We start from the raw sequence: 25,237 nt of genomic DNA, 5'->3' as shown, positions 1-25,237 counted from the left end.
CCGTGTTAGAACGAGGCGTTTTAGGTAGGCGTGGCTGACTCTTAACTTTTATAAAGAATATCTCTTTGGATTTGAGAATTTAGTCTTTGCAACTTTACAGATCTTCTTTATGCACCAAGAGCTTGTAACACTCCAAAGAGAAAGGAAAAATTGAAATCGCAGCATATGACCCCTTTAACAAAAACAATTGAGACACATGATTATTTAAACAAAATACTTTCAAATGTGGAGTGTCACACAGGGAATTCTGGGAATATCAGTTTACAGTTTTTGACTGTAAATTATATGTTGATTTCTAAAAAAAATGTACAATTAAAAGCATTTTACTGTAAAATTACATGAAATGTCTGGTTAGCTCTTTTACAGTTTTTCCCTGTATATAGTGCGGGAACTTACTGTTTACATATTAACAGTTTTTTTTCCCGTAGCATTTTTACAATATTTTACAGTTAAAATTACACTCATCTTTTAAAGTGTATGTTTCCTGCAAAGCTGTGCTTGTGTTCTGTCTCTTCTTCTCTACGAATAAGCTATTATTATTCATATTTATTACTGGTACATGTCCTTGTATTGCATTTATATAGCATTGTAATGCCCTAATCAAAATAGGTCAGAAATCACTTAACTTTAATATTGATACAGGAGATGATTCACAAGTGATAATTGAGGAGGCATTTAAACAGCTGACACCAAAGAAACATCTATCCCCTGAAAAAGCTTCACTCAGCACCCTGCCACCCCAGCAAGCAGACTCAAATGCCTGGGTCAGTTTCATGCAAGAGTTCATGAGGGCTCCAGGAACAGGGTTGGAAACCACTGATCAAGGGAAATATGTTCCCAAAATAATAACAGTACATGTCTAACCTCCTGATGAGGGTGTTGTTGATCTGGTCTGAGCCAAGATGTGGCTTTCCTAAGACTAAAATGCTTCGCTGAGCTCTCCTATATATTCTACAACCTCAAAGGAGTGTCAGCAAGCGGCTAGCTAGAAGGTAAGCAATAATGACGTATGGAGATAAGCAGATCTCAAACTAGTTACCTTGCTGAACATGGGAGAAAGTAGCAGTGGATCTTTGTAAACAGTAAATGTCTTTGCTGTATCAGATTTCAAATGCTATTCCAGATACACAGAGATCCTGTCTCTCTCTTCTCTCTCAGCAGCCAGGTGACTGAAAAACTAAAAGTCATTTTTAAAGAACATTAAAAAAGGCGGGGATTTTTTTTTTTCTTCTGGCAAAGAAGGATCCGGAATAGTAGGTGATTCTGAAACTTTCCTGTCCAGGTTAGAAGTACAGATGCGATGTGAAGATCCTGTGTAGTGAGGATGCTTAAATTTAGCTTGATTTGATATCAGTTTCACATTCCAGTTTCCAAGTCAGATCATAGTCTAAGAGACCCCATTTTTGCTAAAATTGGACTAAATTTACCTTAACTTCCTTTGTATATTAGTGTAGAAAAAATTTAACTAAAATGGAAATTCTTGCATCACATACAAACTTGTATGAATGAGTCTGCACTGCCTTCTAGTGGCATTATATAAAACTACAATATATGGAGGAACAGCAACAACAGATCATCACCATACATCACTAATTTACAGCAGTCACAAAACCGTTCACACATATAAATGTGTCACAAACATGTATTGTCATTGTGGTAGGATACATATAAAACTCATCTGCACCTGATAAAAAAAAATGGAAGCTTTATATTAAAATTACTCGTTTGCAGCAAACTAGCCTAGTTTTTTTATGTTTGTCTGCAAATTATCTGCTATATTGATCAAGCGTTTCACAACGGCGCGGGAAATTCTGTACGCCACTGAAATCAGTAAACTTTAATTTGGCCCATCTGTTGTTTTGGGAGACTATAAGCTTAAATGGAACAATTATAATAAACAATAAAAATGACTCAGATAAAGAATAAGCCCATAAACCAATATTTGTACAAATAGTTTAACTCTATCGAAATTAGAGTCGACTGACTTACAATGGTTTTGACATCAGATAGTGCTTCAGGGCGAACTGAATTTCCAAACTAGCTGTTGAAAAAAACAGCATATGCTGGTTAGGTATGTTTTGACGCTGGGATGCTGGTTTAAGCTGGTCCTTTGCTGGTTTACGCTGGTCCTTTGCTGGTTTATGCTGGTCATTTGCTGGTTTAAGCTGGCCCTTTGCTGGTTTATGCTGGTCATTTGCTGGTTTAAGCTGGCCCTTTGCTGGTTTATGCTGGTCATTTGCTGGTTTAAGCTGGCCCTTTGCTGGTTTATGCTGGTCATTTGCTGGTTTAAGCTGGCCCTTTGCTGGTTTATGCTGGTCATTTGCTGGTTTAAGCTGGCCCTTTGCTGGTTTATGCTGGTCATTTGCTGGTTTAAGCTGGCCCTTTGCTGGTTTATGCTGGTCATTTGCTGGTTTAAGCTGGCCCTTTGCTGGTTTATGCTGGTCATTTGCTGGTTTAAGCTGGCCCTTTGCTGGTTTATGCTGGTCCTTTTGTTGTTTTTTTGTTGGTAAACCAGCAAAGGACCAGCATAAACCAGCAAAGGACCAGCGTAAACCAGCAAAGGACCAGCTTAAACCAGCATCCCAGCGTCAAAACATACCTAACCAGCATATGCTGTTTTTTTTCAACAGGGTATAGGTCTTTGTATTGCAATTTTCTGTTATTTTCATGTTTGATATTTGTTTTATCTCAAGTAAAATACCACCAGACTACAAGTGTGTGTCTGGAAGTTTTCAAGACTTTAATATTACCTGTCTGATGGGTTTACTAGAGACTTTATTAATTACTTTGTGACGGTACAAACTTATAAAATGAAACCCCCTTGAATGCCGATTCATCTAAAATATTTACTATAATACCCAACATTACATAAATACTCATACCGGTATTATGAACATTGCCAAACAATTTGAGTCCGTTCTAACAGTGAGAAACAAAAAAAATAAATAAATAAAAATAATAGAAGTTTCGCGAATCAGACGTCACGTAGATGCGTGACGTAAGTTAGTGATCTAAAGAAAGAACATGGCGACTGACGAGGATTCGGAAGATTATTTTGTTAGAGAAATAGAAAAAAATGACGGGTCTGTTTTAAGAATATATCAGTGCAGCAGAGGGGACGTGGGCTGTGTAGTATGGGACGCTGCTATTGTGCTGTCAAAATACCTCGAAACGGAACAATTTTACAGTGTTCAGCCTCGTGTTAGTACGTGGCGCTCCAAGAACATCGTTGAACTGGGCGCAGGAACAGGACTCGTGGGTCTCGTGGCTGCAACTCTGGGGTGAGTTATACATTCTGTCATATGAACATGTCTATTAAATAATAATAATTCTTAAAAAAAATCTCAATAGAGAAAAAAAAAATAAATCAATAAGATGTGATATGTCGTCATTTAATTTGCTAAAGAACATGTATGTTCTGAAAGTTGTATGGTAGGATTTTGATTCATCCCTCTTTGTTCTGGTAATAAATATTATGCACAAATGTGGTTCATTTAAAAGTATTTTAGTAATGTGAATAATGTGCACCCTTAGGGCAAATGTCACAGTGACAGATCTGGAAGACCTGCAGCCTCTCCTTCAACTAAACATTAAGAAAAATCAGCATCTCATCCACACAGGCTCAATCACAGCAAAGGTACTGAAATGGTTTGTACTACATTTTATCCTACAGGATCTGTTTGGAAGGGGTGTTTTCCTATCCTATATGTAGTATTGTTTTATACAAAAATAAGTCAATATATATATATATTTTTCCAAATTCACTGGGTTGCCACCACATGATAGCTACCATGATCACATGACCATAGTTCATCCACAAATGTAACTTCTGTCATCATTTACTCATCTTTATGTTTTCCTAATCTGTATGACTAGCTGTCTACTGTGGAACACAAAATAAAAATGTCTCTGTTCAATGAAAGATTTTATTTCATTAAAATGAATAAAATAATGACAACTTCTGAACTTTCCTTTTAAAAGGGGAGGAAATGTCAGAGAATTTCTACCTCATCCTCATTATATTCTGATGGCCGATTGTATCTACTATGAGCAGGTACTGTACCTATGAATATTACACAATAATTATTTATTTACTTACATCTAAATCCTTTGTTACCAATACAGCAATAGTTAGCTCTACAGTAGAGAATAGTTAACAGTACTAGGTTTAATAGCCTCAGTCAGTAATATCATTTAATATTAATATTTAATAATCCACAGTCAGTGGAGCCACTAGTAGAGACTCTGAAACTCTTGGCTGGACCAGAGACGTGTGTCATCTGTTGCTTTGAGCAACGCACTGTTGGTGTCAATCCTGAGATAGAGAAGAGATTCTTTGAGGTAAGAGAATCAAACTGTAAAACTCTTAAGGGTGCGTTCACACTTGTAGTTTGGTTCTCTTGGTTCGTTTGGTCCGGACCAAAAAAAGAAAACGATACATTTGGTCCTGGTCCACTTAGCATTCACACTGGCATTTATGACAGCGAACCTAAAGATACCGAACCTAAAGGCATAGTGATACGTTCACAACCTGATTGGTCGGGTTGAATGATGTATATTTCGTGACGGAACTCACTCAACACCCCAAACAAAAGGTGTGTTCGACTTAAAGCGGCACTGCGCAGATCGATCGGTGCATGACATCAAAGTACCCATTCACCGATCGGTCTGCGCAGCGCCGCTTTAAATCGAACATACCTAATGCCGTCTGCTGGACTAAGCGTGCTCAATGCTGCATGTATGATTTTATTTTCACCACCTGTGAACTCACGAAGAGCTCATAAAAGGCACTTTACCTCATCGTTGCTCCACGTTTGCCCTCTGCTCATTTTGTTTTGGATACACCGCTCGTTCCGCGTCACGGCGCATCTTGTCATTACTTCCTGTTTTTGGTTTGTTTAGAAGTGTTTGGTCCGTGATGCGTTCATATTTCATTCAAATCGCACCAGAGTTCGTTTGGAAGCGGACCGAGACCCATCTTTTTTAGCGGTCGCAGTCCGCTTATTTGGTGCACACCAGGGTTCGGATGGCAGCGTTCACACTTACACAAATGAACCGCACTAACAGAGCAATCGCACCAGAGTTCGTTTTAATCGAACCAAACATGACAAGTGTGAACACACCCTAAATCTTCACTTTGTCATATTTAGTGGCACAAGTTAATGAGAGTGTGTTTGACCTGTTGGTCCTTTAGCTCCAAGTAATGGTAGATTTTATATATTTATTGTATGAGTAAAAACCCAATTAAATGCATCCCCATGCTGAATCTGCTATGGTCTTTTTACTCATGTAATACTCTGTTTCACAGCTACTTCTGCAAGAATTCCAGTCAGAGATGATCCCATCTGAGAAACAAGACCCTGAGTTCAACAGTCCTGACATTCACATTCTCCACCTGCGACGAAGAGTCCACTGAATGCCTTATGAGCTCTTCTGTATGGGTTGTATGTGTTTGTGTTTCAGTGGACTGTGTTGTTGTTGGTCAGATGTTCAACACTGAACCATTTAAGTGCTTATTATGTGGTTTGGGAGGTTGGCCTTAATGTGAGCTTAAGTGTCTTTTTAGACAAACAAGTTAAAGTGAATGGTTGTGTGCACCTGTGTTAAACTGGCAAAAATAAATCTCAAATGTGTTTTTTTTTTTTTTTACATACCGATTAAGAGAATGTTAACCTGAGTGTGATCTGTAAATAAACACTTTCTAAAATGATCAAAAAGTAAGCATGTGATTTGTGTTGTTTCAGCCTCTTTTACAGGAGGATCAGTTTTGTCCATTGTCATTCTGTGTCACTGAATGCATTACTTTAGGAATGGCAAAGTTGTGGTTGCAGTTTACGGTAGAGATGTTTATGATTAGTAGCTACATCTGGACTCAGACATACTTTGAAATTTCTTATGAAATTCAGGGAAAAGTAATACATTTAGAAGTTTCTGTTGAGATTTAAAGCATCTGTTTATTTAATTATTAGATTCTTCATAATGTTTTTTATTTAAACAGTTAGGTCCTTTACAATTTCTCCTTTGAGTTTGGTGTAATTCAGTGATTCCAACTTGGGGCACTTGGAAACATTTTTATTTTTATTTGTTAAATCTATAAAATACAAATTATGGCTTTAAAATAAACATTTTAGGAATTTATTTTATTGTGAAAAGTATACAGTTAAAGTACAGTACTGTGCAAAAGTCTTAGGCCATTAGTATTAGTAAAGAAATCTTTTCGCTGTAGTGTGACAGTAGGAAATATCAGTTTACATTTCCAAACATTTCTTTTGCCATTGTAGTAATCCAGTTAGATTTTTGTTAGCACAAGGAGTCTGACAACAGCCAGTGATCCACACAGAGATCTGATGATCTCACCATCAACCAGTCCGTCTGGAATTACATGGAAAAAACAGGAAAAACAGAGACAGACTAAATCCAGAAGAAGTGTCAACGTCTCCAAGATGCTTGAAGAAACCTACCTGCAAAGCCACAGTACTGTGAAAAGTTTTAAGCACTTGTGTAAAAATACTGTAAAGTGAGAGTGCTTTCAAAAATGTCATAAATAGATTTTATTTATCAGTGAACTTCTATTAACTAAATCAAATCAACATTTGGTGTGACCAACCATTGCGTTTAAAACGGCTTTTGTCCTAGGTGCACTTGCGCATAGTTTTTTGGGTAGCTTTGCAGGTAGGCTTCTTCAAGCATCTTGGAGACATTGACAGTTCTTCTGGATTTAGTCTGTCTCAGTTTTTTTCTGTTTCTTCATATAATCCCAAACAAACTGGATGCTGGTGAGATCACATCTCTGTGTGGAGCACTGGCTATTGTCAGACTCCTTGTGCACACAAAAAGGCATTATCACTGCATTATTCCAATTAATGGCAAAAAAAATGTAAACTGATATTTATACTGACACACTACAGCAAAAGATAGAAATAACTGACGCAAATGGCTGCAATATAACAAAGAGTGAAAAATTTAAGGGGGTCTGAATACTTTCCGTACCCACTGTATTTATATATTTGGGATAGTCTTTGGGATAAAAATGCTAATAGGACGTAGCATTTTTTAGCAGTGTTTTGCTGTGCCAAAATGATAGTGGAGTCAATATCAGGAACTTGTCCAAATGCTAATAATAATGGTTAACAGATTCTGTATTCTTCAACTGATTCTACTTCGGACCACCTGATCTTACCTGGTATCCCCCCTTCTACTCAAATATGACATTGATTTACTATAATGCATGGACTGAATTAAGTGGTGTTACGTGGGAACGTGACAGAGGACTGTGAAGAGATCAATCATTTGAGCTTCTGTATTTTCATGATCTCATATACTGTAAATTTTACTTTTTTAAGGATTAGTCAGATGCAGGTTCTTCATTAAATCTTAATTATATAAACAGTATTTACTGGTTTACCAACATTCTATGTTCAGACTTGGGGCTATATTTGGTGGAAATTACTGTTACACTGTTTACAGGTGGGAGGAAAAACCTTTTACACATAACGCTGCACCCTTTTCTAAAAACAGCATTCGGTCAGAACAGAATTCCAGAGCCTAGGGCAGTACAAAAAGAATAAGTCGAAAGAGAAGACTGCTCATTTAGGTGAACTCCCGGAGTTGTCATTGTATCTGGGAAGGTAAAGTATATCATTTATATCTTTAGAATTGAGTTTATCTGCTAATTATAAGTCTGCAAATAACTGTAAAAAAATATGACTGTAAATGTCATATTTTACAGTAAATAAAATATGACCCCCCCCTTTTCGACTTTTCAAAAAGAAGAAAATGCCTCCACCTCGTTTGAACCACCAAAAACTCAGGAATGAATCCACCGCAAAAGACAAAACAGGCACTCTCGACATCCCTTTGAAATTCTTGGATCAGGACTACAAGGAGCTGCGGAAGAGCTGTATCACCAATAAAAAGAGATTTGTTTATGACAAGTTCCTTCCAGACAGCAGCTCCATTGACCCAAAGAAGAAACTTGAACTGGATCTGGACCAAATCAAGTGGTTGAGGCCATCAGTAAGTTACCTGTATTGACTTTCTATCTTCAGACTTTCAGTAACTTTCAAAAAGAGTTCAAAGTACACAGGCATTATTGCTTGAAAGAATTCAAAAGAACTTGTTGAAAATAACCTGCCATCAAGTGTTGCAAAATGTTTCTTAGGGCTTGTCAGAACAGGTTCACTATTGTGGCAAGACATCTCAAGTGTCATGAAAGCAGACCCAAAGTACATTCTATGAGAAAATGTCGTCTTCTGGTATTCATAAATCCCTAGGCTGAATATTATTGCATAATTTATTTATTTATCTCTTTAGAACATAGTGGCAGACCCTCAGCTCATTGTAAAGGAGGTGTCCAGGTTTGACTATTCCCAAGGGTCTTATTTAGGTATGTTTAATTATGTATTTATTTAGTAGGCACTGGCATTTAAATGATACCAACCCAATAAATAATGTCACTGTATATACACCAAAAAGACTTATGAACTCATTGAAATATCTATTCCTTTAATATCTGTGCCTTTACCTCAGGAAACTGCTGGTTTCTTGCTTCAGTTGGGGCTTTAACATTTCAGAAGGACATCATGGACCAGGTCATGCCAGCTGACCAGTCATTTGGCAAATATTATGCAGGGATATTTCAATTCAGAGTGAGTAATTTGGTCTTTTTCAACATAATTTGAATACATTTTTTTTTTTTTAAATCACGTATCAGTCATTAAGCCTTATGTTCTGTATATTCTTAGTTCTGGAGGTTTGGCAAATGGATTGAAGTTGTCATTGATGACAAACTGCCAACAATTAATGGAAAGCTAATTTTTGTCTAAAAAATGGTCTAAAAACATCTAATGAGTTTTGGCCTGCCTTACTGGAGAAAGCGTATGCCAAGTAGGTGCCAGTATGTTGTGGAAAAAATATTTTCATTTCCATTGAACATAAAAATATGCTTTTACCATAAGAGTTTATGACCTTTATTATATGTTTCGTGTGTATCACATTAGAATTTAATCCCTAAGAATCCAACATTATAAGCATGTTTGCAATGCCTTTTACAGGGTGTGCGGCTCCTATGCTGACATGCATGCTGGTAGTGTATCTGAGGCTCTGTTGGACTTCACCGGTGGCGTCCATGTGTGCTTCAAACTGAAAAAAACTTCCACTGATTTGTGGAGCCTGATGGACCGTGCAGCCAAAGCAAAGGCCCTGATGGGTTGCAGCACTTCTCAAGGGGTAAGCAGTTCCAGTGTCCGCAGACTGAAGCTTTCATTATTGTGACATATGAATTAAATATAAACAACAGTAAGGAACAATGCAGAGCACTGGTTATACGTAAAACCATATTTATCTCTGTGTCATTACTGATATATTATTTTTTATCTATATATATATTTTTCATATATCAGGACACATCTGCAAACACAGCATTACCCAATGGTTTCGTTCAAGGCCATGCATATACAGTGACAGAGGTTTTCGAGGTAAGTCTGCACAGAATTAAATGTCATTTAAATGTCATGTAATTAAGAGCTCAGTGTGGGGAGAAATACAAGTACTTTGTCTCCCAGTGCAAATTCCCATAGCTGAGTTCCCCTGTTATACAGCCAGCTTTTGATGTTCCTGGGTCTGGAGCGGATTCTCCTGTTTTAGCCATGCCAGGGTATGGAGCTTTGCTCTCACGTCCAGCAATTATTGAATTTTGTTCTTGAAAGTCCCTCCTCCCAATTCTCTTTAAGGATGTCAAGCACACAACACAGTCAACATCCATAGAGCAGCTTGAATGGGTAAAACCCAGTAGAAGCTTGAGGAACCTCTCAGACTGTGAATAGCAAGCTCAAGCCACATCCCAAGTTCTAACTTCCTCTTGAACTTACAAATCATATATTCATGTCTGATTAATTTGTTCAACCAGCCCATCAATTTGGGGAAGGTGAATGCTTGTATGAATCAACTTAATTCCTAACAATTCAAAGATTCATACAGTCAATTCATTCAAATGGTCCTCAACCAGCTGAACCGCCTGCTCTAGTAACGTCGAGTGATGAGACTGGACCCCTTCCGCCATTTGTTCTGAAAGTTGTGGGGTAAATCATTCCAGCACCACCAGGTCAATTATTGCCACCATGTTGCGTGACTCTGTCAGCGAAAGTCCAGGCATCCTGGAGCCGTTGAGTGTAGGCAAATGGGTGGCCGCTTTCTATGAAGGCTAGGGATCGGTACTTCTGTCAGTGTTGTTCTGGGCTGCAAGGGGCCCACCCATTACTGAATAGCTCTTTTGAAGTCATCATATGCCAGGAGGATCCCCACCAGCAATTGTTGGTCCACCAGTTGGGCTTCCCCAGACAGAAGCATGATCAGAGTCTGCTTGAGGAAGGTCTCTCCATCATCCTGAGGCCCTATCTTCAACATGATCATATGTGGAGTGGGGACGCCTCCCCTCCTGGTTTATTCAGTTTCTCCTCATGAGCAGCGAGAACTGTACAAAATCTTTCCTTCTGCTTTGTGCACAGCTCAATGAGGGCTTGGTAATGTTTCTGGTGGATGGCAGAAAAAAATGAACAAAAGGTGCTATTCAACAGGAAATATCAGGCTCAAGTTCTGGAGCACACTCTTGTGACTGGCGATCACCTCCCTTCTTCTCCTTGAGAAAATATGTGAGCTGCGTCCCAATTCAGAGGCTGCACTTTTCGAAGCCTGCATTCTAAGACTGACTGTGTCAGTGCAGGCTCCTTCAAATGTGGCCTTGAAATGCGTCCTTCGTTTCCCTGGCAATGATGGTTCCTCTGCGGCCTAGCTTATCCCAGAATTCATTGTGCGCTGGTGACAACAGAATTTTTTTGAGAGAAATGGCTGGATTTTTTTGAGAGAAATGGCTTAAGTATCGGGTTTCAACTTACTTGAATATTTAAAGATACATATGTTAAAAAAGGCTGACTTATATTGAAAAGGCTGACTTACAGACATTGACGACTTATATCTTACTAAGATGCAATTTTATATAGTTTATACTCTATATTATGTACAGAATGGACCAAGGTGAGCATATTTAGACAAGCTGTGAACCCTGTATTGTTTTCAGATAGTAAAATATAACTTTCAAAAATGTCCGGTACAAATGTTACTGTCGCTCGTCAACGGCAGCTGTCACAATTGCTAGGTGACAAGATTAATCCTCAGTTGGCTAGACTGTCCAATTTAAACAAGGCTTGGTCATACCTTCATGCAGGGGTGACCTTTGAAGTCCATGTCCTTCAAAGGATTCAGCCTCTGAAAAATTGACTATTTACATCTTTTTAGAGGGGCATTTCAGCAGAATTTAATTTTGTTTTCAGTATTGAAAACTTTTTTTCTGCTTTGACACCATCTGTATTGTATAAAGCGCTATATAAATAATGGTGACTTGACTTAACAGTATTTATTGTGACATTCTACAGAAATGTAATGAGCCTACATTAAGGGTTTATAGACTTTCATACTGAAAGTATGTGCATTTGACAGGTAACATGCCAAGGAGAACCAGTAAGGCTGGTGAGAGTGTTGAATCCATGGTGAAAAGGCGAGTGGAACGGTGCCTGGAGTGACAAGTAAGAGTCACATGAAACTACAGGCTTACTGACAGCATTGATGTATCAAGTGTCATTGTTTATTTAAAACACTAATAGATTCATCGTTACTATATTAAATTAAATTCTTGAAGAGGTTTGAGAGTTACTTAGAGAGTACTAAATTGCTAGTATTCGAAACAAGGTTTTGTAAACAAAGGTAGCTTACAAACATTAGTGCAGCATCCCAGTCTGCCTGCTATACTATGCTCTAAAAATATGTGCTCTTTTATTTTTATTTATTTATTTGGATGTGTAGCAGAAGAGTAGGCTAGTTTTGTCATACTGTACACTATCACATTGCAAAAAATTTTTTTGCATAGCTATTACTGGAATCCACATTTAATTTAATTTCATGCTTACTCTGGACCTGTTTAAGCAACTCACCGATTCTTCCTACCATATTGGATTACTGAATCGATTCCCTCTCCAAAGAGCAAGAGGTTGTGTGCTATATTATTTGCCATTAAAGTGTGCATGGAAAAAGTAGAACATCCTGGTATCTTTGGGTTACTAATTTCAGCATACTCTAATTTGTGCAGCGTCGGTGCCATGAGGGGGCCTCAGGGGGCCCAGCCCTGCCACCTCGGTCACTGTTCCCCCACTGTGAAACTTCTTTAATAAACATTAGTGATCCCAACGGTCACCGTCATTCATACCACCAGCATTCGCCTGTCAACAAAAGACAGCTTTTGTTGTCTTTTGTTTATAGGTTGCCTTTGTCAGTCTTTTGTAATAGGCTGTCTCTTTATAATGAACAAAAGCCAGTTCTTTAGTGTCATCATAGGAAATTACGTCATTGTTTTTGGTGGGGAAAAAAGAACAAAAGCACAAACATCATACTTTTAAAAAAAGAAAAAATATATATTTATGTGATGTTTTGTGGCATGGTCACTGTAAAACATTCCACTCTGCTAAAATTAAAACAGTCTTTATTATAATATAAACATTTAAATAGATGGTTATTATTAAAGTTGACTTTAAACTGACACTCTCATCTAAGCTAACTCTCAGTCCATCAATCCTTGCTGTACAATTGTTAACTTTTGCTATTTATTTTCATCCTTTTTGGCATCCTGTCTATTTTCATGCTGTTGAAAAGTCACTTATAGAGAAATACTTCCTTAAATTACTACACAAATATATTCAGTTTCAAAGATATCATTTTATTTCCAGCTATATATCCCTGGTAGAGAATATACTGTCAGTCATACCACTGGATTGAGTTATCTGCACAGCCAATATGATTATGCTATAACAAAACCCAATGTATTATTGTAATATATGCTTTTGCATAATTTTCAGGTCATCATTATGGAACAATGTGAGTGAAAGTGACCAATCCAAATGTCGTTCTTTGGCCATTGACGGAGAGTTCTGGTAGGCATTAACTGTAGTTTCAGATTGATCTTTTGCTGCATTAAACATGAATCAAATGTTTTCAGTAACACATATTTTACTGTAGGATGTCAATGGAGGACTTCACTGAAAACTTTAGGGGCATTGATATTTGCTGCCTCAGTCCTGATTTTCTGGACAGTTCCTCTAAATGCAGATGGACTTCCACATGCTATTACGGCAGCTGGGATGCTGGGACTACAGCTGGTGGCTGTCCCAGTAATAAAGGTACGTAATATCTATAATGAGAGTGAGTGAAATCTTAATATGTTGAGGACCTTAATAATGTTGAGAACCATTAAATGTTCAACAAGTAAACATATTTGTGTAGTGTTTGGGTGTCTACATACTTTTGGCCATTTAGTGTGTATATGTGTAAGACACAGGTCTGATTCTCTGGATGTGTTTTAGAGACTTTCTGGACAAACCCTCAGTTTCGGGTGATGATTGAGGAGCTCGATGAGGAATGTGCTAGTGGCCAGTGTCCTGAAAACATACTGGTGTCCCTCATGCAGAATCATGAGAACAGATACAGAAGTCTTGTTTCTAATTACGCCATTGGCTTCAGTGTTTTTGTGGTCAGTAACAGAAGTCAAAGAATATAACTATTTTGGTTTCCACTTATTAATGGTGTGTTATTATTCTGTTTTAACAGATACCACCAGAGGCAAGGAAAATCTAATACACAAATAGTTATTTTTATCAACTATTTTTAGCTCTAAATAAAGTGGTTACTTGAATACAAGTTTATATTTCATTCTCCTTTAGATGAAAGATGAGAAGTTCCCAGCCAAGTTCTTCTACAATAAATGTCCTGTGGAAGCTAGTGAGAAATGTACCCAAGAAAGACATGTGATGAAATTCTTCAAGCTTGAACCAGGAGAGTATCTCATTGTACCATCCACTTTCAATCCTAATGAGTCTGCAAAATTCATGCTTTCACTCTTAAGGAGTGAAACCCACAGGAGAAATTAGAAACCTGTCATGACATTGTATGAGACCAATTAGTGGGACACCAGTTGAATGGAAAGACACTAGTGCATTGATTTTATATTAGCTATTTTTTCTTTTTACTTTAGTGCAAAACATGCAGTCCATGGTCATGTAATTTTACATAAATATATAGATTTTGTACTTCAGTTCTGTTTTACAAATGAGTACAAAGCAGTTTCTCAAAATCATTGTTTAATGCATAGATCTAGACAGAATGTTGTGCATACAAACACTATGCTTCAGAATTGCAGATTTAAAGGAATATGCCAATGGAATTTTTGTCATTTGAGCCTAACAGCTCAAGTTTGTATTGTGCATTATAAAAATTGCTTAAAGAAAGCAAACTTACATCTGAGTTGTACTTCATTTATGCTATTTTATATCTCTTTTCATATTACTTGATCTAGTTTTAAGTTATTATTATTTTTTGAAGTTATTTTTTCTATTACTGCTATAACTGTCACATAATTTTATGTTGTTTTATGTTCATAAGAATTCCCATAAAGCCGAAATCATTTTCAAAGGATTCTACCTCAGACCACCTGATCATATCCCCTCTAAATAAACTACATATTAATTTAAAATAATACATAGACTGGGTTTGGTGGTTTATGGGCTCATATTAAGTCTCAGGTGTGAAAATGAGGATTGTGAAGAGATCAATAGCTTGAGTTTCTGTATTTTCTTGATCTCATATATAATTTATTAAGGACCAATCAGATGCAGTTTCTTTATTAACTACCTATTATATAAACATTGGCTTTTATTTCTAAGTTAATTCTAAAACCTTTGAGATTCAAACTGCTTTTATTTGCCTATATTGATTTTTTTTTCTATATTGAGTTTTATAGTTATAGTCTATATATAGTGGTGGAATTTACTTTTATGTAATTATATAACAATTGTGGGAGGAATACGGAATCTCTTTTAGTTCGCGCAGTGGTATACTTCTGCAGTGACATTCTATGCAGAACCAGTGTTGCCAGACGTACGATAATTATCGTACGTGTACGATAATTTTGACCGCTGTACGATGTACGATCAATAATTTAAAAAATCCCATAATGTACGATCATTTCAGAATTTTATGACTCTTCAAATGATGGTAGTTGTAATCATAGGGTTTCTATACTCATCCACGAAATCAGCTCATTAAAGACACTATAAATGCGCTCGTGCACACCTCAGAGAGTGTGTTAAGAATTCAGGAGGGTGCCAACGAGCACTATCTTGCGGTCCATGACGGCAAGAACCCCCTCAACATCTGGCAACACGCAGGCTTCCGATGACAGAGACTCACAGGTGGTATCTATTGTGATAATTTGCATGTTGTGTCAAAAAGTTGTTGGTCTAGATAAATAGCTGTATTCTGTACGTTTGATTCGTGTACGATACTTTTCTTCCAAATGCGATAATTTTGAGCTTCTGGTACGATACTTGGACATTTCCAATCTGGCAACACTGTGCAGAACAAAACACTGCACACTTCCTGAAAACATCATTCAGTCTGAGCACAGTTCCAGAGTCAGAGCAAAGAGAATAAGTTCAATCTAGTGGGAGAAGACTGCTCATTTAGGTGAGTTGTTACCCTTGAAGGTAAAGTATATTATTTATATCTTCAAAATTGAATATATCCACTGATTATATTGTATGTCACTGAATAATTATCAAGATATGTCTTTCAAAGGGATAAGATTACACTCCCAAACAAGTTAAACAAGTCCCTTATCTTTTAGGTCTTTGAAAACAAAACATAGCATAATATAGAGCTGTGACATCTCGCCAGACACCTTTATCTGTTTTTCGTTGTAGTTTATCATTAGAAACAGACTTTTGCAACTGAAGAAAAAAAAATGCCTCCACCTCTTGTAAACAAGAAACCCAGGAATGAATCCACCACAAAAGACAAAACAGGCACTCTCGATGACCCTTTGAAATTCTTGGATCAGGACTACCAGGAGCTGCGGAAGAGCTGTATCACCAATAAAAAGAGATTTGTTGATGACAAGTTCCCTCCAGACAGCAGCTCCATTGACCCAAAGAAGAAACTTGAACTGGATCTGGACCAAATCAAGTGGTTGAGGCCATCAGTAAGTTACCTGTATTGACTTTCCATCTTCAGACCTTCAGTAACTTGTTTGAAAGAATCCTTGTCAAAGTATGGCCAAATGTCTCTGTAGGCTTGTCAGAACAGGTTCACCTGTCACATTTCCCAGCATTTCTGATTTACAATAGTGGAAAGATATCTCAAGTGTCTTGAAAGCAGACCCAAAGTGCATTATATGAATCTAAATGTCTTTTTCTGGTATTCCTAAATCACTTGGCCAAATTTAATTGTATTTTCACTGTTTAGAAAATAGTAGCAGACCCTCAGCTTATTGTACAGGGGGTGTCCAGGTTTGACTATTCCCAAGGATCTTATTTAGGTATGTTTATTTATGTATTTCTATACATACTCCAGTAGCCATGATATCTACCCTGTAAATGATGTCACTGCATGTACACCAGAAAGCCTTTGGTCAACTCATTGAAAGATCTATTTCTTTAATATTTGTGCCTTTGCCTCAGGAAACTGCTGGTTTCTTGCTTCAGTTGGGGCTTTAACATTTAAGAAGGACGTCATGGACCAGGTCATGCCAGCTGACCAGTCATTTGGCAAAGATTATGCAGGGATATTTCACTTCAGGGTGAGTTCTTTGGTCTTTTCGGTATAACTGAATACTGTATAAAATGACATCAGTCCTTAAGCCCAATGTTGTGCTTAATTTGTATAGTTCTGGCGGTTTGGGAAATGGATTGATGTTGTCATTGATGACAAACTTCCAACAATCAATGGCGAACTCATTTTTGTCCTTTCAAAAACATCTAATGAGTTTTGGCCTGCCTTACTGGAGAAAGCTTATGCCAAGTAGGTGCCAGTATGTTGTGGTAAAATATTTTTTCTTATAGCATCAAATTATGTTTGTTTATTGAACATGAAATGATTTCACCATGACTTTATGGCCTTTAGTAAATGTTTTTTTTTTTATGTAACTTGATTTTAAAGCTGCCTTACAGGTGGAAGTATTTATAATTTTACATTGTCACAAACATAACAGTCATTTTATAATCATCAAAAATTTGAGTATTCCAACAGCATGTTTGGTCCACTGTAGTATATACTTGATATGTAGAATGCTTTTTACAGGGTGTGCGGCTCCTATGCTGACATGCATGCTGGTTATGTGTCTGAGGCTCTGCTAGACTTCACCGGTGGCGTCCATGTGTGCTTTGAACTAGACAAACCTGCTATTGATTTGTGGAGCCTGATGGACCGTGCAGCCAAAACAAAGGCTCTGATGGCCTGTGGCTCCCATCAGGGGGTAAGCAGTGACCTAAGGCTTGATCTTTCATTAACAGATATTATCATCTTGATCATCTAAAGCAGTGGTTTTCAAACCGGTCCTGTGAGCACCCACAGCACAGCACATTTTCTGTGTCTCCCTTATCTATCACACCTGATTCAACTCATCAGCTCATTAGTAGAGACTGCAAGACCTGAAATGGGTGTGTCAGATATAGGGAGACATACAAAATATGAGGCGCTAGGGGTGCTTGCAGGACCAGTTTGAAAACCACTGATCTAAAGCACTGTAATCGAAGCATTTTGTTAGGTTTTGCATTAAAGAGTTCAGTCTAAAAAGTCAAACTAAATCTAAATGAATACAGTGAACATTTTTACAATGTATGATGCAGGGCACAATGTAGAGCATTAGTAATACATAAAACAATGCTTTTTTTTTAAATTTCCTGCTACATATTTCACTTTGGCAGCATTACTGATATGATGCGTCTTTTTTTTTTTTCATACCATATCAGGAAAAATCTGAGAATGTATTACCCAATGGTATTGTTCAGGGCCATGCATATACAGTGACGGGGGTTTTTAAGGTAAGTGCCATCACATTTCATAGCTTTCAAAATAACCCAGGTTTTTAATAGCAAGTTAGATCAACTGCATTCCAATTTTGCTTTTAGGAGCACATCCCTTAATTTCTTAAAATTCAGAACCAAGCCATTCATTCTCATCCATTTGTATTTTTAATGTATCAAATAATTAATATATAGAACTATATGTAAAGGCATTAAGCTAAGTTACATGGCCGCTGTTTTATTTAATCTTTGCTTTATTTTATTAATGTGATATAATTTTGTATACACAATTCTAGCTTTTTGAGACACATATTTTGTTTTCACAAAATGTCTTTCAAAAATGTGTTTAAGGTAAAATGTGTAAAAATTTAAATGTCAGTTTCTAGCTAGATAGATTCCTTTGACAATTCCATGACTTGAATCCCTTAAAAAAAAATCAAATCTAGTTGTCTTGCAACGGCAGTCTTTTCTGAGTTTGTTCACCAAAGAAACACCACTATTTTAATTGATAACTTAAAAATGTTGTTTTAAAACATTAACTTTTTAATGCATTCCCAAGTAGTGCCCTCAAGGCTCTGTTCTGGAACCTGTTTTCATTAAGCAAGAGGTTGACTTTGAGTGGTAATACTCTTGTTCTATAATAAGTATAATCGTTCCATATTGACAGGCTTATAATATAAAAAAGGTGTTTAGCAACAGACTCGCTTTGTTCTTCTTTTAATCATAGTTGTAATTGTGTAGACCAGTGTTTATTTATTGATTGCCTTCAGCTACAGATGAGCTCCACCCTTTGGTATGTCCTTTTTGTACTCATTCATGTGTATCTCTTACGTCAGGTCTGTGATTTTGCAAGAGTAGTTTCTTGAAATAATTTGTTGTCCTTGATTTAACTCAAAGCATTGTGTGCAGGCAGTTCAGTCCTGCGGTAAAAGGTTATTTCATAATGATCCTCGTGAAATACCTATATGGCATATTCTGAGTTTAGGTGACATCCCACAGAATAAGGGGGTTTAAAGGGTTTAAAGAGTTCATAAGCATTTTGAATTAAAATGCCATGTCACTGTGTAACAGGTAACATGCCAAGGAAAACCGGTGAGGCTGGTGAGAGTGCTGAATCCGTGGGGAATGGGCGAGTGGAACGGTGCCTGGAGTGACAAGTAAGACTCACATGAAACTAGACTCACTAATCACAACATTGATCAAGTGACATTGTTTGTAACACTGGATAATTAATGATTATATGAATCAGAGGTTTGGGAGTTGTATTAGGTTTTTAGTATGCTAAACAACTTAAACAAAGTTAGCTGGTTAGGCTACAAACAGTAGATCTTTAAAAATAAATATAGCTTACTATGATGGATTGTAACTGCTATACAGTACATCTTCATGTCCCTGTCATATATGAATTATATAGGATCAAATAAGAAGTATACAAATCCGAATTTCATATTAATTTCATTTTCTATGGCTCTTTCTTCACAATATCACAATTTTATAAAATTGTAAATAATTCCACTACTTGGGTTTTGTGTGGATGCTGCCATTTTTGGCATGTTACCATTCAAAATGTATTACAAAATATTCCAGGTGTTCCTTTTTATTTATTTATTTAAACCAAATTCAATCTTTTTTTTTTTTTTTCTTGTAAGACCTGAAATTTGTTGTTACAACCAACCAACCAAGAAAAACCAACGTCACCAAGTTACATCACCAACGATCACTGTCATTCATATCGTTGGAATTTGCCAACCCTCATTAATTAAATTATGTTATGAACGAATTAACTTTTTGTCATCTTTTGTGGCAGGTTGCCTTGAGTCATTCTTTTGTAATAGACTTTCCCTTTATCACACAAAAGCTAGTTCAGTAATGACACTTTTTTGGTGGGGAAAAAAAGCACGAAAGCACAAACATCGATTAGCAAAAGAGTTTTTGCGCTGTGGTTGCTTTAAAATATTCCAGCTTGTTAAAATGACAAAATCCTATATGATAATTTAAGATAAGATGGTTTAAATCAGGGCTGTCCAAACTCTGTCTTGGAGGGCCAGTGTCCTGCAGAGTTTAGCTCCAACCCTAATTAAACACACCTGAACCAGCTAATCAAGCTCTTACTAGGCATATAAACTTCCAGTCAGGTGTGTTGAGGCAAGTTGGAGCTAAACTCTGCAGGACACCGGCCCTCCAGGACCGAGTTTGGACAGCCCTGGTTTAAACGAAGCTCCAAACATAGTTTCAGGAGGAGCCTAATCATTCAGTCCTGTCAATCATCGTTTCAAGCGTACATAAGCAGCAGTAACTGAGCCGTCCCAGCGACAATTCTTCCAGCATCCCTCCACCTCCCCATCTCCTCCTCTATTCCATTCTTTCTCTTTCTGAGGGGGTTAGGGTAGGGTAGGCGATTTCAGACCAGCTAGCAAAAGCATAAGATCCTATGCCCCCCTGCAAATCACTCTCCAAAGCCACGCCTCCTCCAAAACACATGAATGCGCACAAGCAGACCAGAGGCTAACCAGTGACACAATGAGAGATGGCGTTGGTTGAGGGTTGAATGCAGTGCTGTCAGATTACCTCATGTCTCATTCACTGGTGAGAAAACATTCCAGTACAAAGCGCATAATATTACAGTAATAATGCCTTCCATCCTCGCTCTGTCTGCAATAGCGTAATGAAATGCGCTGATGACGTATCATGTCTGCGCAAACAGGGTGCAGATACAATTGCTAACTTAATTTTGCATGCTGTTTATTTCTGTGCCATTGAAAATCCAGCTATAACCTTTTAGAAAAAATACTACCATTAAAATAAATTCTCTTTATTTGCTATTATTTACTCATTATTACTTATTTACTATTTGTTCATTTAGCACAACCCCATGTACAATTTTAATGCTTTTGCACGACTTTCAGGTCATCGCTGTGGAACAAAGTGAGTGAAAAGGAGCGAACCAAGTGTCGTTCTTTGGCCAATGATGGAGAGTTCTGGTATGGCATTAACTGTAGTTTCAGATGTGACCTCTTGCTGCATGAAACATGAATCAAATAACACATATTTTACTGCAGGATGTCAATGGAGGACTTCACTAAAAACCTTGAAGAAATTGATATTTGCTGCCTCAGTCCTGATTTTCTGGACAGCTCTTCTAAATGCAGCTGGACAACAACATGCTACAATGGCAGTTGGGAATCTGGGACTACAGCTGGTGGCTGCATCAATAATAAAGGTAGCTCATATACTGTATGAATAGAGAGAGAGAGAGAGGCAAGTGATAATTTCATACAATTGCATATAACACATACATTAATACAAATATTAGATACAGCATGCATATGCAGCATGAAATTAATGGTCCATGGTGTTTGATTTAAATGTTGAACAAGCAAACATTTGACTGTGCTTTTGGGTGTCTACATACGTTTGGCCATATGGTGTGTGTGTGTGTGTGCATCCTGTATATATGTATACTCTATGTACCACAAAGGTCTGATTCAATGGATGTCTTGTAGACTCTTTCTGGACAAACCCTCAGTTTCGGGTGAGGATTGAGGAGCTCGATGAGGAATGTGCTAGTGGCCAGTGTCCTGAAAACATACTGGTGTCCCTCATGCAGATCCATGAGAACAGATACAGAAGTCTTGTTTCTAATTACTCCACCGGCTTCAGTGTTTATCTGGTCAGTATTAACAATAACTCCACTGGACTCACAGAAAATCTCACTGAATACAGTCATTTTGGTTTCCACTTATTAATGGTGCGTATTCCATGTTTTTCTACTTTAACAGATACCACCAGAGGCAAGTAAAATACAATTCAAGCTCAATAGTATTAAACTCTATAACCACATCTGTTTTGCTTTGTAAGTAAATAAATTACTTGATATTTATAATATTTAATTCTTTAGATGAAATATGAAAAGTTTCCTGCCAAGTTCTTCTACCACAGACGTTCTGTGGAAGATAGTGGGAACTTCATCGATACAAGACATGTGATGAAATTCTTCAAGCTTGAACCAGGAGAGTATCTCATTGTACCCGCTACTTTCAATCCTAAAGAGTATGCAAAATTCATGCTGTCCATCTTCACAAAGACTGAATCCCACAGGAGAAAAAATAAACCTGCAATGACATATGTATGAGGTTATAAATAAGTGTCTTGCTCAAATAGCAATGTAACAGTTCATGGTATGGTCACCCTCATTTGAACCTGCTACCTTTACCAGTTTACCCATCTAGATTTTTCACCTCTGTAACCACTCAAATGGGATTTGGAGTAACCAAGCTGGTTATACTCTTTTTCTTCTACATCCCTTCTGTACTATATTTTGTTCATCAGTGAGATGTGAAATTAATGTTATTAGTTACTTTGTTGCTTATCTGTTAGGTTTTTGATGTTCTGTCATGCTGTAACTTTGTGTATGGGTCAAGTCAGACATAAAGTAACATAAAGAAACCTTGCCAACAGCCATTTCAGTATGTATGTAGCCAATCAGAAGGTCATGTTTGCAAAATTGTACAAAAAAAAAAAAAAAAACTACATATGTTACTCAACGGTCAAATTTAAGTCAGTATGTTCTCAAGTGGTACACTACCAAAGAATAATAAAAATATAAATTTAAACGTTAATTCACCGGCTATTTTTACGTTTTCGAATGTGTGATTTCAATTTCATTTTTATTATATAAGCTGCTCGCTTCATATGCCGAAACAGGCTATAGCCTACAAACGTTCTCTGCAAAAAGCGAACAACAACAAAGTCTGTGAACTTGATTTTCTGAAGGCAAGCATCCCTGTTGAAAAAACCAGCATACGCTGGTTAGGTATGTTTTGACGCTGGGATGCTGGTCCTTTGCTGGTTTATGCTGGTCCTTTTGCTGGTTTATGCTGGTTTGTGCTGGTCCTTTGCTGGTTTAAGCTGGTCATGTGCTGGCAAAGGACCAGCACAAACCAGCCAAAGGACCAGCTTAAACCAGCAAAGAACCAGCACAAACCAGCTTAAACCAGCATCCCAGAGTCAAAACATACCTAACCAGCATATGCTGTTTTTTTTCAACAGGGATAAATAAATAATAAATAAATGCTGGATTCGGCACTTATCATATCGATAATGAAACCAGACAGACGACGACGACTCACGGGAGAAGCTTGTACAAACTATAGTGTTCCAAATCCAGTTATTGAATATTATTGGTGTTTTACTTATTGGTGGTTACTTTCTTACACTAGAGGGCAGTAGTTTACTAAACAATTAATGGACGCCGCAACACAGAAACGTGAGAGCACAATGAGTGTCGTTTACATCTAGTACTGAGATCAGTCTGCTGTGATCCAGTCACAAGCAGTCAGCTGTGTACACCTGTAACATGAGTCTCAATGCGTCTCCTTGGTTGACCAGGTACGAGTCTGATTTCAGAGGAGCATAATGGTTTTGTACCAAAATCATCACAGAATCAAAGTGTTTCCAGGGGTTCAGAGATTGGCTGGTTATTATTGGTATGCAGTACAAACCTGTTCACTGTCCTGAAGAGTTAAGCTCCAACACTAATTAATTCCACATGAACCAAAGGAATCGAGGTCTTCAGACTCACTAGAAACATCCAGGCTAGTGGTGGAGCGGGTTGGAACTACTCTGCAGGATATTGGCCCTCCTGGAGCAGGATTGAACACCGCTTAAATGCAGCATTAATGGCAAAAAAGCATGTCTTCCCATTAACACAGTTCAGAAGTCGTTTACTCTGACTAAATTAATAAAAAATAAAAAAAATACAGTATTTCATTATATTATAGTAGATAAGTAACCACCAATAGATTGTATTTTTTTGGAAGGGCTTGAAATAGACATATTTATGATCACAAAACGTTTTGGGCTTTGTTACCTTTGTCCACTTTTGCATCCCCTCATACGGACCCAAGTGTAAAACCAGGTGTAAATAGGGTGTTAGAAGGACCAATAGATACTATTTAAAGTGATTGTTAAATTTTTTTTTAATATTAAGGTATTATTAGAAATTAAATAGTATAATATGGAGTAATATTTTCTGGTGTAAGGAGGGTATGTAAACACTAGATAACGTTTTATAGACCTAAAGCCTCCCGTTTTCATGCATGAGCCTCTTACTATAATCACAACGTGTGTATGTTCATGTTGACACAGCACACAAAGCACACCGAGCCACTGCACGTGTACAGCATTTACTTGTTTTCATGTTTTGCATTTTTCTGTGTCATATTTAATGTAATTTGCATTTCTGAGGAACTTAAGTTTCACAGTCACTTTTTTTTTTCCAGAAAACTGAACTTGTCTTGATTAGTCTCTTGCTTGATGTCACTTTAGAAAGTTTGACCCTCGGATGACCTCTGACCTCCTCTGCCAACACAAGCACAAAAAGCAGGATATCTATCTGAATGAGGACTTCCAGACCAGCTTCACAACGAAACTGGTAAGATAGATGCAAGATAGGTATAACAATACCTATTTGTTACGTGACACACACAATACAGTCACTTATATATATTTTATTTTTTTGTACTTTTGGCTGGAGGGAAATTCTGAGTTTAAATGTAAAATAAATGGTGGCGTTTACACTATTTAATTTAAATGAGATTCCCCTTTGCATATATGAACCCATTTAAAAATTAATGATAATAAAGTTCTCTTTTAATATTGTGCTTTAAAATGGTGCTTTTGGTTATGTGTTGGTTTCATAGAATATGCATTAAAAAATCTGATTTCACCACCCATTTTTTGGGCCCTTGAGATGTAGCACTGGTTAGTAGCATTCTGCATTGCTTCAGAATGTGACCGGTCAGCCCTCAGGCTCTTACTGCTGGACATCAGCTGTTAATAACTCTCTGCACCCTGCAGAGGACTGCCAGGTCATGGAGTTTGCTGGGGTTAAACCCCATTAACAGCCCAAGTGGAGCCATCTGAGCTGTCACTGCAGCTGATTCTCTGGGTAATCCCATAAACGTAGCCTTTCAGGTTTTAGTGCTTCTGTTGCATCTATAGACATGTATACAGAAGTTCTTATTTAGTGGTTAAACCGTGCCATTTCTTATTTCTCATCACATTCTATGTTATGTCTCTTCACTTAAAGGGGTCATATGATGCGATTTCAATTTTCCTTTCTCTGTGGAGTGTTACAAGCTCTTGGTGCATAAAGAAGATCTGTAAGGTTGCAAAGACTAAAGTCTCAAATCCAAAGAGATACTCTTTATAAAAGTTAAGAGTCAACCACGCCTACCTAAAACGGCTCATTCTAACACGCCCCCACATATCTACGTCACGATGTGGGAAGATTTGCATAACGCCGCCCAAATGTTCACGCAAAGAAAGAAGGCGTA

General features: G+C 37.4%; 2 protein-coding genes, 1 long non-coding RNA gene and 1 pseudogene across 6 annotated transcripts in view; all 4 read left to right on the top strand.

Moving 5' to 3' along the window:
- The first annotated feature begins 2,972 nt into the window (after positions 1 to 2,972).
- On the top strand, positions 2,973 to 5,677 carry vcpkmt (valosin containing protein lysine (K) methyltransferase). 2 transcript variants are annotated; one of them, XM_016452687.1, is made up of 5 exons: positions 2,973 to 3,281; positions 3,535 to 3,648; positions 3,982 to 4,054; positions 4,222 to 4,341; positions 5,309 to 5,677. In XM_016452687.1, the coding sequence occupies exons 1-5, from the start codon at positions 3,025 to 3,027 to the stop codon at positions 5,414 to 5,416; spliced, it is 672 nt and encodes a 223-aa protein (XP_016308173.1). In that variant the 5' UTR covers positions 2,973 to 3,024; the 3' UTR covers positions 5,417 to 5,677. The 2 variants fall into 2 exon arrangements, with proteins under 2 accessions (XP_016308173.1, XP_016308174.1); XM_016452688.1 differs by lacking the exon at positions 4,222 to 4,341.
- Positions 5,678 to 7,526: 1,849 nt separating this feature from the next.
- Positions 7,527 to 22,513, top strand: LOC107662604 (calpain-1 catalytic subunit-like). 3 transcript variants are annotated; one of them, XM_016452683.1, is made up of 13 exons: positions 7,527 to 7,628; positions 15,801 to 16,078; positions 16,342 to 16,414; positions 16,557 to 16,675; positions 16,763 to 16,896; positions 17,176 to 17,350; positions 17,847 to 17,918; positions 18,972 to 19,057; positions 20,807 to 20,881; positions 20,960 to 21,120; positions 21,404 to 21,570; positions 21,680 to 21,691; positions 21,799 to 22,513. In XM_016452683.1, exons 2-13 carry the CDS (start codon positions 15,842 to 15,844, stop codon positions 22,030 to 22,032), a joined length of 1,545 nt encoding a protein of 514 aa, XP_016308169.1. In that variant the 5' UTR covers positions 7,527 to 7,628; positions 15,801 to 15,841; the 3' UTR covers positions 22,033 to 22,513. The 3 variants fall into 3 exon arrangements, with proteins under 3 accessions (XP_016308169.1, XP_016308167.1, XP_016308168.1); XM_016452681.1 differs by lacking the exon at positions 7,527 to 7,628 and adding an exon at positions 15,388 to 15,564; XM_016452682.1 differs by lacking the exon at positions 7,527 to 7,628 and adding an exon at positions 15,388 to 15,584.
- Positions 7,772 to 14,003, top strand: LOC107662627 (calpain-1 catalytic subunit-like; annotated as a pseudogene).
- A 634-nt stretch (positions 22,514 to 23,147) lies between the features above and the next one.
- Positions 23,148 to 25,237, top strand: part of LOC107662603 (uncharacterized) — a 13,566-nt gene continuing 11,476 nt past the window's right edge. The window contains exons 1-2 of the long non-coding RNA XR_001631233.1: positions 23,148 to 23,288; positions 24,228 to 24,333. This is a non-coding gene — a long non-coding RNA (uncharacterized LOC107662603). The remainder of the gene's footprint in view (positions 23,289 to 24,227; positions 24,334 to 25,237) is intronic.

Source organism: Sinocyclocheilus anshuiensis, unplaced genomic scaffold (assembly GCF_001515605.1).
Source record: "Sinocyclocheilus anshuiensis isolate Anshui unplaced genomic scaffold, SAMN03320099.WGS_v1.1 scaffold715, whole genome shotgun sequence".
Lineage (NCBI taxonomy): Eukaryota > Metazoa > Chordata > Actinopteri > Cypriniformes > Cyprinidae > Sinocyclocheilus > Sinocyclocheilus anshuiensis.
This window is presented reverse-complemented; position numbering and strand designations above follow the sequence as displayed.

Coding starts and splice junctions, on each gene's coding strand:
- vcpkmt (XM_016452687.1), top strand. CDS start 3,025: ATGGCGACTGACGAGGATTCGGAAGATTATTTTGTTAGAGAAATAGAA. Junction 3,282..3,534: donor CTCGTGGCTGCAACTCTGGG/GTGAGTTATACA, acceptor GTGCACCCTTAG/GGCAAATGTCACAGTGACAG. Junction 4,055..4,221: donor ATTGTATCTACTATGAGCAG/GTACTGTACCTA, acceptor AATAATCCACAG/TCAGTGGAGCCACTAGTAGA.
- LOC107662604 (XM_016452683.1), top strand. CDS start 15,842: ATGCCTCCACCTCTTGTAAACAAGAAACCCAGGAATGAATCCACCACA. Junction 16,676..16,762: donor CAGGGATATTTCACTTCAGG/GTGAGTTCTTTG, acceptor TAATTTGTATAG/TTCTGGCGGTTTGGGAAATG. Junction 17,919..18,971: donor CAGTGACGGGGGTTTTTAAG/GTAAGTGCCATC, acceptor ACTGTGTAACAG/GTAACATGCCAAGGAAAACC.